Source organism: Microcaecilia unicolor, chromosome 11, assembly GCF_901765095.1.
Source record: "Microcaecilia unicolor chromosome 11, aMicUni1.1, whole genome shotgun sequence".
Classification (NCBI taxonomy): domain Eukaryota; kingdom Metazoa; phylum Chordata; class Amphibia; order Gymnophiona; family Siphonopidae; genus Microcaecilia; species Microcaecilia unicolor.
Genome location: NC_044041.1, coordinates 147,826,475 through 147,843,191, shown reverse-complemented (window position 1 = coordinate 147,843,191; position 16,717 = coordinate 147,826,475). Strand labels below are relative to the sequence as shown.

The 16,717-nt window shown below is 49.8% G+C and overlaps 1 protein-coding gene across 4 annotated transcripts in view; it reads left to right on the top strand.

Annotated features, from left to right (window-relative positions):
* The window catches only part of SYMPK (symplekin), a 767,776-nt gene that overhangs the window by 429,727 nt on the left and 321,332 nt on the right, over window positions 1–16,717 (top strand). For all 4 annotated transcript variants that reach the window (XM_030217309.1, XM_030217308.1, XM_030217307.1 and 1 more), the window contains exon 18: window positions 1,306–1,466. In XM_030217309.1, the coding sequence (XP_030073169.1) occupies window positions 1,306–1,466 (161 nt within the window). The remainder of the gene's footprint in view (window positions 1–1,305; window positions 1,467–16,717) is intronic.

Sequence of the window (16,717 nt, the reverse complement as noted above, 5' to 3'; positions counted from 1 at the left end):
TGCATGCCATGATAACATCAAGACTGGATTACTGTAATGCACTGTACACTGGTCTGACTACAAAGAGTCTGCACCAGCTCCAATTGATCAGAATGCTGCAGCAAAATTAATAGAAGGTTGTAAGCGACATGACATCACACCATTTTTGCAAAAACTTCACTGGCTACCAGTACAGTACAGGACCAAGTTTAAAACTCTATGTTTGATCTTCAAGGCCCTTAAAGTAGTGGCCTAAAGTACTTGAAGAACAGGATTACCTTCTACAGACCGTCAAGGTCACTAAGGTCCTCCCAAGGAGTATCCCTAACCACACCCTCTCCAAAGGACATCACATGACATGATACTCACAAGCGAACCTTCTCCAGGGTAGCCCCCACAATCTGGAATGCACTCTCTGAAAGGCTTCACATAACACAAGACTACCTCTACTTCAGGAAGCAGGTGAAAGCTTGGTTCTTCAACCAGGCCTTTAATACACACACATGGAATGATACCGGCTTCACATAGCAGGACATGTTTATCCACTCCTACCCTAGCTAAGATAACATTCAAGCACCTTTCTGATCTCATTCACAACTTCCTTAAGTAATACCTTATTTTCTTACTCCTGTCATCTATCTTATCTATATATTCATCTTTGCTTACACCCTATTCTGTTTATTAAAATATTTTATTGTGTATTGTGTTGGCATAGTATGTATTTGAATATTTTTTTACTGCTGTAATTGTCCATTGCTTATGTTTGACGTATTCTTGCTGTACGCTGCCTTGAGTGAATTCTTTCAAAAAGGTGGTAAATAAATCCTAATTAATAAATAAAGGGCTTATAGAAAGCTCCAAATTTCATTAAATCACTAACCTATTCTTAGCAGCCTAAAGATGTGCCTTAACAAGTTTATCATGTATCTGCACTCTTCTGTTGCTTCATGTGTCAAATGTTCTGTGAGTTTGTAATGTTTGTGCTTTCTTTCCCCATTGGTGTTAGAATTAGAGTACATCTTCAACATCTTCAGTCCTTCTGTGACTGTTCTCTTGTGCTTGACTGCTTAAATATTTTAAATTTAAATACTTTACTTTTTGTCTTTTGGATTGTAAGCTCTTTGAGCAGGGACTGTCTTTCTTCTGTGTTTGTACAGCGCTGCGTACACTTTGTAGCGCTCTAGAAATGTTAAATAGTAGTAGTAGTAGTAGAGTACCTGTAGTATCCTGAAGATGCAGCCAACAGTGTTCTATACCCCAAATAAAAATTGTAGTAACTTCCCTGCTTTTTCTGCTATCTCTTCATAAATGTGTCTGTTTTCGCAGAGGTGGCCGCACCCTGGACAGAGGAGACTGAGAAGCAATGCCTATACTTGTACCTTGCTCTTCTGCCACAGAACCACAAGCTGATCCATGAACTGGCATCTGTGTATACCGAGGCTATTGCAGACATTAAGCGCACTGTGCTACGTGCCATAGACCAGCCAGTGAGTCCTTTCTTCACAATTTAGGGATTAGGATGGGATTTTCAGATCTGCCTCAAGGTATCAGTTGAAGCCTGTTAGGATATCCATTCTAGCTGTTAACCAACTCACCTGAAAAGGGAGATAAAATAGTCAGTCTTCTTGAATTTTGTTTTGTAGCCTGCTATAGTTAAATATTGTTGTTAGGAGAACTGATGGGTATCTTTTAGAGCCATCACAGCTCCTGGAACTACAGTTACATGGATCCCATGCTCACTACTTCCAAGCTGAGTCTTCCCTAATACAACTTCGCTGCTAGATTGGGTCCATGGGTCTCATGATCACTTCCCTATTGCTAAATTCTTTTCACTGCTGCACCCTCATGCAGTGGTTCTCAACTCTTGACAAACCTAGCCAGTCAAGTTTTCTGGATACCCACAATGAATAAGCATATGATAGATTTGTATACAGTGGAAGTAGTGCATGCAAATTTCTCATGCCTATTCACTATGGATATCCTGAAAACCTGACTGCCAAGGTGTGCCCTGAGGACAGGGTTGAGATTCTTTGCCCTCATATCTTCCACAGGTAATGCCTCTAAACTGAGTACACCACAATACTACAGTCTCATGGGTCTCTCAGTCATTGATGTCCTTCCCCTTCTTAAAATCATATAGAGGGGCATTTTCGATATGACGTCCAAGTCCAACTTTGGACGTTTTGCAAAAAAAAAGTCCAAAATCCGAATAGGAAAGAAGGTCATTTTCGAAAAGAAAAATGTCTATCTTTTGTTTTCGAAAATACTGTTACGAACAATGTTTTGTCCAAGTGCAGAACATACAAAATCAAGCCATTGGGATGTTGGAGGAGCCAGTGTTTTTAGTAGACTGGTCCCCCTGACATCCCAGGACAGGAGTAGGGCACCCTAGGGGGGGCACTTTAGTGGACTTCATAAAATGCTGCCAGGTACACATCTCACTATTTTTTTTTTTTTGTTACATTTGTACCCCGCGCTTTCCCACTCATGGCAGGCTCAATGCGGCTTACATGGGGCAATGGAGGGTTAAGTGACTTGCCCAGAGTCACAAGGAGCTGCCTGTGCCGGGAATCGAACTCAGTTCCTCAGGACCAAAGTCCACCACCCTAACCACTAGGCCACTCCTCCACTTTGCTACACTTAACTTCTGTGCTTTGTTACCCTTACCTTCTGTGCTGAGCCCCCCCAAAACCCAGTACCCCCAACTGTACACCACTACCATAGCCCTTGCAGGTGAAGGGGGCATCTATATGTGGGTACAGTGAATTTTGGAGGGCTCACAGTTTCCTCCACAAGTGTAACAGGTAGGGGGAGGTTGGAGCCTAGGTCCACCTGTCTCTGGTGCACTGCACCTAGGGACCTGTATGCAGGTGTTTAGGATATCCACAATGAATATTCATGAGAGAGATTTGCATGCAGTGGAGGCAGTGCATACAAATCTCTCATGAATATTCATCGTGGATATCTTAAAAACCTGACAGTCTGGGGTGCCTCCAGGACCAGGTTTGGGAGCCACTGGTATAGAGAATTTGCACTCAGTGGTTTGAATTGTGGTTCTTTGATGGAATTTAAAACAGGGTTCAGATTCTTAAAAGAGAGCCTTTTGGATATTGGGCTGTAATAATAATGTGTGGACACCAGCTGACCTTTATCTCTAATAATGGCAATAGTGTAAAGACATTTCTCCGAGGACAATCAAGCTGAGTCATTCTCACAAATGGGTGAACGATCTGCGTCGGCCTAGGAATCAGCATAATGAATAGCAAAAAGAAAAAAAAAAACTTTGCTAGTGCCTTCTGGTGCACGTGCTGTACTTTACTGCTCATGTGCGGAGTGTCTTCCCGCCCTTCGTGAGACCTCGCTCCTCAGTTCTTTTTTTTCTCCGCGTAAGGAGCAGCTGATTTTTTGCTGTCACTCCTTCCTTTTTTGTACTTTTTTTCGCAAAATTTTTCGTGTTCTTCTCCCCTTTTGTTTCAAAAAAAAAAAAAAAACCCTCGTACTTTTAGTTTTTTAAGTCCGCATATAAGTTTTCTTTATTTTTCATCGCAGGCCACTCTTAGGCCTGCTCAGTCGGGTTTCCCATTTATGTGCTCTATTTTTCGGTACAGTCAAGTCTTTTAATTTTGACAAAGCCGTTTTCCCTTCCATGTCATCGAAGACTTCCAGTGGCTTCAAATGTTATATTCGGTGCTCTGAGAGAGAAACCTTTTGGAGTTCGGTCCGGTCCTTCGGCATCTGCGTCCAGGTCGGCGGCGTCGACGTCGAGAAAGGCATTGACATTGGGAGTCGAGGTAGGGATGGCTGCTGTGAGGCCCAGAGACACTGGGAATACTAAGGTGTCAAGTGGATCTCCACCTGTCTCGAGGCCTCCTACTGTGCAGTCCCCTGGGACCAGCCTTCGTTGGACCTGACCCCGAGGCGATAGGAGGATTCGACAATGTGTTCATCAGCACCAAGGAGTCTCGGTGAGGTGCGTCGGGCCAAGAAGCACCAACACCGATCTCCTTCGACACATGGTGCCGGGAGCTCCGGGGCGCAAAGGAATCTGTCCCCAGAGAAGCATCAACGCTGGGAGGATCCCTCCCCCTCTAAACAAGAGGTGTCAATGCGTGCGTCTCCCAGCAGCCGAGATCCTGCTCCCGTGCCCAGATGCTTCTGTAACCTGATCTCCAACTGGCCCCACTGCCTTTACCGATGGCAGCTCTCGACGAGCGTATCTGGGCCTTGCTCCCAGAGCTTCTGGAGGACTTATTGCATCGGTCTGCATCGGCTTCAGGGGTGCTTACACCTGCCATGCCTATTGCTGAAGCCCTGTCTGGCCTGCAGACTACGGTATGGCCTACGGCACCGGCGTTGCAAGCGACGCCGGTGTCATTTGCCACTCAAGCAGTTCTCCTTCAATGCCGGTGGAGGAAGCTTTTCCGGAGTCGAGGCAGGAACCGACTCCTCAATGCCTTTCTTGAGACCATGGATCCTCGATGTCGAGGCGAGCCCAGTCTCAGACTTCCCTGGGGGACGTGCTCTCCAATACCAAAGAGGAACGCTCATGGGAGTCAGAGGAGAATCCCAGGTACTTTTCCTCCAATGAGTCCTTTGGGATCCCGTCTGAACCTTTCCCTCCACCTGAGAGAAGACTGTCTCCACCTCAGAGCCTCTCATTCACCTCCTTTGTGTGGGAAATGGCAGAGGCCATACCCTTTCCCCTAGGAGGATGAGCCCAGGGCTCTGATGCTCGAGGTCTTGGACTACACCTCTCCACCTAAGGAGGCAGTGACAGCTCCTCTGCACAAGGTACTCAAGGCAGTCCTCGTGCAGAGCTGGGCATCTCCTCTTTCCCTGTGGTCCCCAAGAAGATAAATACCCAGTATCGAATCCACGGAGAACCTGGGTTGGCGAGGTCTCAGTTACCCCACAAACTCCATGGTGGTTGCTGCTGCTCTCAAGAGAGCCAAGAGTACTAAAGACTATGTTTCAGCTCCCTCTCCCCCCCCCCCCCCCCCCCCAAGCTAGAATCTTGGACCCTTTTCGGAGAAAAATGTATCATGCCACTATGCTCATTGCCCATATTCAATCGTACCAGCTCTTCACGAGCATCTACTTGTGGGATTTGGTGAGGAAGCTGTCAGACTTGGTTGATGTGCTCCCTCCGGAGCAGGCTGAGTCTTTTCACCAGCTGGTCAAGCAGCAGAAGGTGTGTCACAAATTATTGGCCAGAGGCACTTACGACACTTTTGATATAGCATCCAGAATCTCTGCCCAGGGTATAGTGATGCGCAGACACTCGTGGCTGCATGTCTCTGACCTGGACCATTCGGACCAGCAGAGAATGGTGGATGCCCCTTGCCGGGGGGATAGTCTGTTCGGGGAGAAGGTTGAGCAACTGGTTGAACAGATCAAGAAGTACACAGATGCTATGTCTTCTCTCTCCCACTGAACGCCTTCTGAGACCACCTCCTTATCTAAGAGGTATTTTGGTGGGTCCTGGAGTGCTTCTTATGCCTATGCTAGGTATAGGTAGGCTCCAGCAACTCGCCAGCATGTTCAGACAACAGCATAGCGTGCTCGTTCTCGTCAACAGCATGCGCCCAAGGCCCCTGCTGCTCCCCAGCAAAAGCAAGTGATGGGCTTTTGACTGGCTCCAGCAGAGCATAACCACTATAGAAGTGTCTGTGCCAGATGATGTACCAGTTGGAGGAAGGTTAAACTTTTTTCACCAAAAGTGACTTTTCATAACCTTCGACCGGTGGGTTCTTCAAATAGTCCAGTTAGGATACACCCTCAATTTGATATCCAAACCTCCAAATTTCCCACAGAGAGCTCATTCATTCAGCAAGCAGGTGCTTGCAGAGGAACTCTCCTCCCTTCTAAAGGCCCATGCGGTCGAACTCGTTCCAAAAGGGGAAGAAGGGCAAGGATTCTATTCCAGGTATTTCCTTGTGCAGAAAAAGACAGGGGGGATGCGTTCCATCCTAGACCTGAGGGTCCTGAACAAATTCCTAGTCTGAGAAAAGTTCAAGATGGTTTCCCTGGGTACCCTTCTTCCCATGATTCAGGAAAACGATTGTCTATGCTCTGGACTTGAAGGATGCATATACACACATCCCAATACTTCCAGCTCACAGGAAGTATCTTCGGTTTCGGCTGGGAACACATCACTTTCAGTACCATGTTGCCCTTTGGCCTTGCATCAGCTCCCAGGGTGTTTACAAAATGTCTAGTGGTAGTTGCAGCATCGCTGCGCAGACTTGGGGGTGCATGTGTTCCCTTATCTCGACGATTGGCTGGTGAAGAGCACCTCAGAGGTAGATGCTCAGGAATCCATGCAGAAGACTATTCAGGTGCTGGAGCTACTAGGGTTCGTAATAAACTACCCCAAGTCCCATCTCCATCCTGTTCAACAGTTGGCGTTTATAGGGAGCCTTGCTCGATTCAAAGAGTGTCCGAACCTTCCTCCCAGAGGCGTGTGCAGACAACCTTCTTTCCCTTGCGTCCAAGGTTTGGACAGCTCGGCAGATGTTGAGATTGTTGGGCCACATGGCTTCCACAGTGTACGTTACACCCATGGCATGTCTTCACATGAGATGTGCTCAATGGACCCTGGCTTCTCTCAGTGGTATCAAGTCATGGGAGGTCTGGAGGATGTCATCTGAGTGTCCCCAGAGCTTGTGCGCTCTCTTCAATAGTTGACAATTCAGTCCAATCTGACTTTGAGACTACCATTCCATATTCCTCAGCCACAAAGTGCTGGCGATGGATGCATCTCTCCTGGGGTGGGGAGCTCACGTAGATGGGCTTCACACCCGGGGAGCTTTGTCCATCCAGGAAACGAACCTTCAGATCCATCTGGAGCTCCGAGCAATCTGGAATGGTCTAAAGGCTTTCAGAGATCGGCTGTCCAATCAAATTCTCCGAGGACAAGCAGGCTGCTTGTTCTCACGACTGGGTGACGTCCGCGGCAGCCCCCATCAACCGGAAGAAGCTTCGCGGGCGGTCCGCATGCAGGGCACGCCCACCGCGCATGCGCGGCCGTCTTCCCGCCCGTGCGTGACCGTTCCCGCCAGTCTTTTCTTTTCCGCGCCTGGAGAGAGACGTGTCGCACATCTCTCTCTTCGTCAGCCCTGGAAAACCGTCGCGTTGTTCGCGAACCTTCTTTGTTTTTTTCCTTATTGTTGTCGCGCGTTCCGCAAGGGTTTTTTCTCTTGTTAAAAAAAAAAAAAAAGAGAACGCGCTGTTTTTCCCCTCGTTTTCTAGCGGGGGCGTCGCGTTGCGGCCTTGTGGCCGCGCGGTCGATTATTTTTTTGAGGTGTGATTTTACCGCCACCATCGACGACTTTGATTTCGCCGACGCGATTTTTCCGTCGATGTCCTCGAAGGTCCCGAGTGGATTTAAAAAGTGTGGTCGGTGCGGCCGGCCTATCTCGCAGACCGACACCCACGCTTGGTGCCTCCAGTGCCTCGGGCCGGAGCACGATACCAAGTCGTGTACTTTGTGTCTTGGTCTACGGAAACGGACTCAAGTTGTGAGGCAAATTCTTCGGGACTGTATTTTTGGAACTTGCGCCGGCCCCTCGACGTCGACCTCGACGGCATCGGTATCGACGGCCGGTTCTTCGGTACCGGTATCGATGTCCGCGAAATCGGCACCGATGGCATCAACCCCAGGAGCACAGGTCCCGTCGGCCCGCCGGTCTTCCGGTGAGGGTACGGGTGAGAGGCCGTGTGGGCAGTCGGCCCCAGTCACTCCCTCTGCTCATGGCCCTCGGGACCGAACCCTGTCTGATCCGGCCCCTCGAGACCGAGGGGGATCGACCTCCTCCTCCTCCATACCACCTAGCGCCGATGACGGGCACCGCAAGAAGCCAAGGAAGCACCGTCATCGGTCGCCATCGATGCACCTGGCCTCCGGCGCCAGAGAGGAGTCGACGCCGGGTAAGCGTCAGAGTCGAGAGGAGAGGTCCCCCTCGGTAGTGGAGGTACCGATGCGTCAGGGTCCTAGCACTTCAGTGCAGTCTCCTGGACCCGAGCAGCTTCCGGCACCGACGCCTACTACTACTACTACTACTATTTAACATTTCTAGAGCGCTACAAAGTGTACGCAGCGCTGTACAAACACAGAAGAAAGACAGTCCCTGCTCAAAGAGCTTACAATCTAATAGACAAAAAGTAAAGCATTTAAATTTAAAATATTTAAGCAGTCAAGCACAAGAGAACAGTCACAGAAGGACAGAAGATGTTGAAGGGTGGTCAGTGTGATTAGGTGTAACTCTGGTTGGAGTAGTGGGAGAAGGTGATAGAAGAATAGAAATGGGTGAGGTAAAGTAATGAGTGGGTTGATAGGGAGGTTATATAAGACATGTCACTCTAGGGGTGGGTGGGTAGAGGGGTAGGGGTGGGTAGGATTAAGTCTAAAGCAGGAGAAGGTATTCTCTGCAGCCTATCTGTGAGATGGAAAATGCTCTCTGAAGCTGCTGCTATAAGTTGTTAGTTTTCTCTCCCTGAAAGAGATCCAAGCCACACGCCTCTACCGGCCCCCCCCCCCCCCCCCCCCCCCGTCTTTCCCGGCAGCGGGCCTGGACGAGTGCCTCCGAGCCATCCTTCCGGGGATCCTGGAAGGGCTGATGCGCCAGGCTGTGCCGAACGGCGCCGTTGACTGTGGCGCCGGCGAGCTCTAGCCCGGTGCCGAGGCCTTCGACACCGACGCCGCTTGCGGCGCCGGTCTCGACCGCCACGCAGGTGGAGTCGACGTCGATGGAGGGAGCTTCGTCCCCGCCGGTGCAGGAGTCCACCGCTCGACGACACCGAGGCCTCGGTGCCTCGACGTCGAGCCGGGCCCGGTTGAGGACTCAGCTACATGAGCTTATGTCCGATACCGAGGAAGAGGCCTCGTTGGGGGAGGAGGAGGACCCCAGATATTTCTCCTCAGAGGAGTCTGTGGGCCTTCCCTCCGACCCCACGCCTTCACCTGAGAGGAAGCTCTCGCCTCCTGAGAGCCTCTCCTTTGCCTCCTTTGTTAGGGACATTATATGCATTCCCTTCCCCGTGGTCTCTGTGGACGAGCCGAGGGCTGAGATGCTCGAGGTCCTCGACTATCCATCACCACCTAGAGAGTCCTCCACGGTGCCGTTGCACAATGTCCTCAAAGAGACACTGCTCCGGAACTGGATGAGACCATTATCTAATCCCACCATTCCCAAGAAAGCAGAGTCCCAGTACAGAATCCACTCGGACCCAGAGTTAATGCGGCCCCAATTGCCCCATGACTCGGCGGTCGTGGATTCTGCTCTCAAGAGGGCACGGAGTTCGAGGGATACCGCCTCGGCGCCCCCGGGGCGGGAGTCTCGCACTCTGGACTCGTTTGGGAGGAAGGCCTACCAATCTTCCATGCTCGTGACCCGCATCCAGTCTTACCAGCTCTACACGAGCATCCACATGCGGAACAATGTGAAGCAACTGGCGGACCTGGTCGATAAGCTCCCGCCGGAGCAGTCCAGGCCTTTTCAGGAGGTGGTCAGGCAGCTGAAGGCGTGCAGAAAGTTCCTGTCCAGGGGTATCTATGACACCTGTGACGTGGCGTCTCGTGCTGCGGCCCAAGGTATAGTGATGCGCAGGCTCTCATGGCTGCGTGCCTCTGACCTGGACAACCGCACCCAGCAGAGACTGGCTGACGTCCCTTGCCGGGGGGATAATATTTTTGGTGAGAAGGTCGAGCAGCTGGTGGACCAACTGCATCAGCGGGAAACCGCCCTCGACAAGCTCTCCCACCGGGCGCCTTGAGCATCCACCTCAGCAGGTGGACGTTTTTCCCGGGCCCGGCAGGCTGCGCCCTATGCTTTTACCAAGCGTAGGTACACCCAGCCGGCCCGAAGGCCTCGACAGGCACAGGGACAGCCCCAGCGCGCTCGTTCTCGTCAACAGCGTGCGCCTAAGCAGCCCCCTGCGCCTCCACAGCAAAAGCCGGGGACGGGCTTTTGACTGGATCCACTGGAACATAGCCGCCATCAAAGTGTCCGTGCCGTACGATCTGCCGGTCGGAGGGAGGTTAAAATTTTTTCACCAAAGGTGGCCTCTCATAACCTCCGACCAGTGGGTTCTCCAAATAGTGCGGTGCGGATACGCCCTAAATTTGGCCTCCCTTCCACCAAATTGTCCTCCGGGAGCTCAATCCTTCAGCTCCCATCACAAGCAGGTACTTGCAGAGGAACTCTCCGCCCTTCTCAGCGCCAATGCGGTTGAGCCCGTACCACCCGGGCAAGAAGGGCAGGGATTCTATTCCAGGTACTTCCTTGTGGAAAAGAAAACAGGGGGGATGCGCCCCATCCTAGACCTGAGAGGCCTGAACAAATTCCTGGTCAAAGAAAAGTTCAGGATGCTTTCCTTGGGCACCCTTCTGCCAATGATTCAGAAAAACGATTGGCTATGTTCCCTGGATTTAAAGGACGCATACACTCACATCCCGATACTGCCAGCTCACAGACAGTATCTCAGATTCCGCCTGGGCGCACGGCACTTTCAGTATTGTGTGCTGCCCTTTGGGCTCGCCTCTGCCCCAAGGGTGTTTACAAAGTGTCTCGTGGTGGTAGCGGCGTATCTACGCAAGCTGGGAGTGCACGTGTTCCCATATCTCGACGATTGGCTGGTCAAGAACACCTCGGAGGCAGGAGCCCTCCGGTCCATGCAGTGCACTATTCAACTCCTGGAGCTGCTGGGGTTTGTGATAAATTACCCAAAGTCCCAGTTCCAGCCAACCCAGTCTCTGGAATTCATAGGAGCTCTGCTGAATACCCAGACGGCTCAGGCCTTCCTTCCCGAAGCGAGGGCCAACAACCTCCTGTCCCTGGCTTCGCAGACCAGAGCGTCTCAGCAGGTCACAGCTCGGCAGATGTTGAGACTTCTGGGTCATATGGCCTCCACAGTCCATGTGACTCCCATGGCTCGTCTTCACATGAGATCTGCTCAATGGACCCTACTTCCCAGTGGTTCCAAGCCACCGGGAATCTAGAAGATGTCATCCGCCTCTCCACCAGTTGCCGCACTTCACTGCTCTGGTGGACCATTTGGACCAATTTGACCCTGGGACGTCCATTCCAAATTCCGCAGCCCACGAAAGTGCTGACGACGGATGCATCTCGCCTGGGGTGGGGAGCTCATGTCGATGGGCTTCACACCCAGGGTCTGTGGTCCCTCCAGGAAAAGGATCTGCAGATCAACCTCCTGGAGCTCCGAGCGATCTGGAACGCACTGAAGGCTTTCAGAGATCGGCTGTCCTGCCAAATTATCCAAATTCGGACAGACAATCAGGTTGCAATGTATTACACCAACAAGCAGGGGGGCACCGGATCTCGCCCCTTGTGTCAGGAAGCCGTCGGGATGTGGCGTTGAGCTTGCCAGTTCGGCATGCTCCTCCAAGCCACATACCTGGCAGGTGTAAACAACAGTCTGGCCGACAGGCTGAGCAGAGTCATGCAACCGCACGAGTGGTCGCTTCATTCCAGAGTGGTACGCAAGATCTTCCGAGAGTGGGGCACCCCCTCGGTGGACCTTTTCGCCTCTCAGACCAACCACAAGCTGCCTCTGTTCTGTTCCAGACTTCAGGCACACGGCAGGCTAGCGTCGGACGCCTTTCTCCTCCATTGGGGGACCGGCCTCCTGTATGCTTATCCTCCCATACCTTTGGTGGGGAAGACCTTACTGAAGCTCAAGCAAGACCACGGCACCATGATTCTGAAAGCGCCCTTTTGGCCCCGTCAGATCTGGTTCCCTCTTCTTCTGGAGTTGTCCTCCGAAGAACCGTGGAGATTGGAGTGTTTTCCGACTCTCATTTCGCAGAACGACGGAGCGTTGCTGCACCCCAACCTTCAGTCCCTGGCTCTCACGGCCTGGATGTTGAGGGCGTAGACTTCTCTGCGTTGGGTCTGTCTGAGGGTGTCTCCCGTGACTTGCTTGCCTCTAGGAAGGATTCCACTAAAAAGAGTTACTTTTTCAAGTGGAGGAGGTTTGTCGTTTGGTGTGAGAGCAAGGCCCTAGAAACTCGTTCTTGCCCTGCACAGAACCTGCTTGAATACCTTATGCACTTATCAGAGTCTGGCCTCAAGACCAACTCAGTAAGGAATCACCTTAGTGCGATTAGTGCTTACCATTATCGTGTGGAAGGTAAAGCCATCTCTGGAGAGCCTTTAGTCGTTCGATTCATGAGGGGCTTGCTTTTGTCAAAGCCCCCTATCAAGCCTCCTACAGTGTCATGGGATCTCAACGTCGTCCTCACCCAGCTGATGAAACCTCCTTTTGAGCCACTGAATACCTGCCATCTGAAGTACTTGACCTAGAAGGTCATTTTCTTGGTGGCAGTTACTTCAGCTCGTAGGGTCAGTGAGCTTCAAGCCCTGGTAGCTCATGCTCCATATACAAAATTTCATCACAACAGAGTAGTGCTCCGCACCCACCCAAAGTTCCTGCCGAAGGTGGTGTCGGAGTTCCATCTTAACCAGTCAATTGTCTTGCCAACATTCTTTCCCAGACCGCCCTGCTGAACGTCAGTTGCACACATTGGACTGCAAGAGAGCATTGGCCTTCTATTTGGAGCGGACACAGCCCCACAGACAGTCCGCCCAATTGTTTATTTCTTTCGACCCTAAGAGGCTAGGGTTCGCTGTCGGGAAACGCACCATCTCCAATTGGCTAGCAGTTTGCATTTCCTTCACTTATGCCCAGGCTGGGCTGACTCTTGAGGGTCATGTCACGGCTCATAGTGTCAGAGCCATGGCAGCGTCGGTGGCCCACTTGAAGTCAGCCACTATTGAAGAGATTTGCAAGGCTGCGACGTGGTCATCTGTCATCACATTACTGCCTCCAGCAGGATATCCGACGCGACAGTCGGTTCGGGCAGTCGGTGCTGCAGAATCTGTTTGGGGTGTAAATCCAACTCCACCCTCCAGGACCCGCATTTATTCTGGTCAGGCTGCACTCTCAGTTAGTTGTTCTTCGTAGGTCAATTTTCTGTTGTATCCTCACCGTTGCGAGGTTCAATTGACCTGGGTTCTTGTTTTGAGTGAGCCTGAGAGCTAGGGATACCCCAGTCGTGAGAACAAGCAGCCTGCTTGTCCTCGGAGAAAGTGAATGATACATACCTGTAGCAGGTGTTCTCCGAGGACAGCAGGCTGATTGTTCTCACCTACCCGCCCTCCTCCCCTTTGGAGTTGCGTTTCATAGTTTTTGCTTGTCATTCAACTGGCGGGAACGGTCACGCACGGGCAGGAAGACGGCCGCGCATGCGCGGTGGGCGTGCCTGCGTGCAGACCGCCCGCGAAGCTTCTTCCGGTTGATGGGGGCTGCTGCGGACGTCACCCAGTCGTGAGAACAATCAGCCTGCTGTCCTCGGAGAACACCTGCTACAGATATGTATCATTCACTTTATCCTTATTCAGACAGACAATCAGGTTGAGATGTATTACACCAACAAGCAGGGAGGCACCGGATCTCACCCTTTGGGTCAGGATGCTGTTCAGATGTGGCTTTAGCCACGCTGTCACGGCATGTTTCTACAAGCCACTTATCTGGCAGGTGCAAACAATGACCTTGCCGACAGACTGAGCAACCTCACGGGTGGTCTCAGAATATGGGTGTAGGCCGCAACATCTTCCGAGCGTGGGGCACCCCCTCAGTGGATCCTTTTGCCACTCAAATCAATCACAAGATCCCTCAGTTCTGTTCCTGGCTTCAGGCCCACGATAGACTGCGTTACATGCCTTTCTCCTTCATTGGGGAAGAGGCCTTCTGTATGCGTATTCTCCGATACCTCTAGTGGGAAAGACTTTGTTGAAACTCAAGCAAGACTACGGATTAGTGATTCTGATCGCACCCTACTAGCCATGACAGATTTAGTTCCCTCTTCTTCTGGAATTGTCCTCCGAAGAAGCACTGAGATTGGAGTGTTTTTTGACCCTAGTCACGCAGAACAAGGGGTCGCTTCTACATCCCAGCCTCAAGTCTCCGACTCTCACGGCCTGGATGTTGAGAGCCTAGAATCTGCTTCTTTGGGTCTTTCGGAGGGTGCCTCCCGAGTCTTGCTTGCTTCCAGGAAAGATTCCACTAAGAGGTGTTACTATTTTAAATGGAGGATGTTTGCCATATGGTGTGACAACAAGGCCATAGATCTCATTTCTTGTCCTACATAGACCCTGCTTGAATACCTTCTACATTTTTCAGAGTCTGGTCTCAAGACCAATTCTGTAAAGGGTTCACAGTGCAGTTAGTACTTATCAGCATGTAGAAGGTAAGCCTATCTCTGGACAGCATCTAGTTATTCGCTTCATGAGAGGTTTGCTTTTGTCAAAGCCCCCTGTCAAAACTCCACCAGTTTTATGGGATCTCAGCGTCGTTCTCACCCAGCTGATGAAAGCTCCTTTTGAGCCACTGAATTCCTGCCATCTGAAGTACTTGGCCTGGAAAGTCGTTTTCTTGGTAGCTGTTACTTCAGCTCGTAGGGTCAGTCAGCTTCTGACCTTAGTAGTAGGTGCACCTTATACTAAGTGTCATCACAACAGAGTAGTCATCCACACTCACCCTAAGTTCCTGCCGAAGGTGGTATTGGAGTTCCATCTGAACCAGTCGATTGTCTTGCCATCATTTTTTTCCCCGTCCTCATGCCCACCCTGGAGACATTTTTTTCTCTGTTCTCATGCCCACCCTGGAGAAAGCAGCTTGCACACCTTGTACTGCAAGAGAGCGTTGGCCTTTTACATGGAGTGGACGAAGCCCTTCAGACAGTCCGCCCAGTTGTTTGTCTGTTTTGATCCCATCAGAATGGGAGTCACTATCGGTAAACGCACCATTTCCAATTGGCTAGCAGATTGTATTTCCTTCGCTTATTCCCAGGCTGGGCTAACTCTGGAGGGTCATGTCACGGATCATAATGTCAGAACCATGGCCAAGTCGGTGGCTCACTTGAGGTCAGCCTCCATTGAAGAGTTTTGCAAAGCTGCAATGTGGTCTTCAGGTCCACACATTTACATCTCACTACTGCCTTGAGCAGGATACCTGACGTGATAGTCTGTTTGGGCAGTCAGTGTTGCAGAATCTTTTTGGAGTTTAGAATTCAACTCCACCCTCCTAGTCCCGTTTTGTTCTGTTCTAGGCTGCACTCTCAGCTAGTTTGTATAGAGTTTGAGGTTAATCTATGTTAGGCCCTTGCCGTTGCGAGGTCCAATTGACCAATGTTTTTGGTGACCCTGGATGCTAGGGATACCCCAAGTGTGAGAATGACTCAGCCTGCTTATCCTCGGAGAAAGCGAAGCTGCTTACCTGTAGCAGGTGTTCTCCAAGGACAGCAGGCTGATCATTCTTACAATCCCACCCACCTCCCTTTGGAGTTGTTTCTTTTTCCTTTTTCTTATGCTTTTAGATTAAACTGAGGAGTGCGGTCACGCGGTGGGCAGGAAGACACTCCGCACATGCGTGGTGCGGTACAGCACTCGCACCAGAATGCTCTAGCAAAGATTTTTTTTCTTTTTGCTATTCATTATGCGGATTCCCAGGCCGACGCAGATTGTCGACCCGCGTGCGGAGAATGATCAGCCTTCTGTCCTCGGATAATACCTGCTATACAGGTAAGTGTCTTCGCTTTATGTACTGATGCTGAAAATGAAAATGCATGAACAGGGAGTGAACCCTAAAATTATAAATGCCAAACTGGGTCGGTCTAAATATTCATTAAGCCCAGCAACCTGTTTGACAGTGGCCAGGAAGGGCCTGGTGTATTCCAATATGAAAGGCTATCCATACTGCTCCTTCCCAGACATAAGAAATGTACTTGAGTCTTTCTGTCTATTTATTATTTATGGACCTGTTCTGCAGAAGGAAGAAAATATAAAGCCAAACCCAAATAAGTAAATTTTCTGTACGAACTGGTTCATAAGCACAAAAGGTTTTGATTAAATTACGTGAGGATTAAGAGGAAGAAGTGCTGAAAAAGAGAAGGGATGAACAAAAAAAGTAAGGACATGTTGAAGAGGAAATCAGGAAGTCTTTAATAATAGCTTTAAAACGACCCGACACGGCTGTGTTTTGGCATCAAAGCCTGCATCAGGGGTCAAATCTATATAAAATATGAAAATTAAAATTCAGTATAAAAACATGACATATAAACAATAGTGACATATATAAAATTGTATAATTGAAAGAATGAATGTTATAAATAATCATATTTGTAAATTATATAATTAAAACATAACACATAAACGATAATGACATATTGTACAATTAAAAAATAATGGATTTAATGAATAATCATATATGCAAAATGTATAATAAGAGCATCTATGTAAATGGATTACAAGTTTTTTGTACCAGATTTTATGGTATCGATTAAAATTTAAAATTGCTTAAAAGTTGAAAAAATTTTTTTAAAGAATGGATATCATTAGAAATCTAAAAATGAATAAAGCCAAGTATGTAAGAGTAATGTCTTATCTTAATTGATACCATACCGTATCCAAAAATTGAATGTATATACAAACTGAATGTACCTCTTGTATTAAAGCTGGTGGATAAACCAAGATAAATATGGCTATGTGGCTTCTACAATGGAAAATGGAAAGAACAGCTCAAGCTCCTCTTATTGACCTATAAGTGCATTCACTCTGCAGCTCCTCAGTATCTCTCCACTCTCGTCTCTCCTTACATTCCTCCCCGGGAACTCTGTTCACTGGGTAAATCTCTCTTATCTGCACCCTTCTCCTCCACT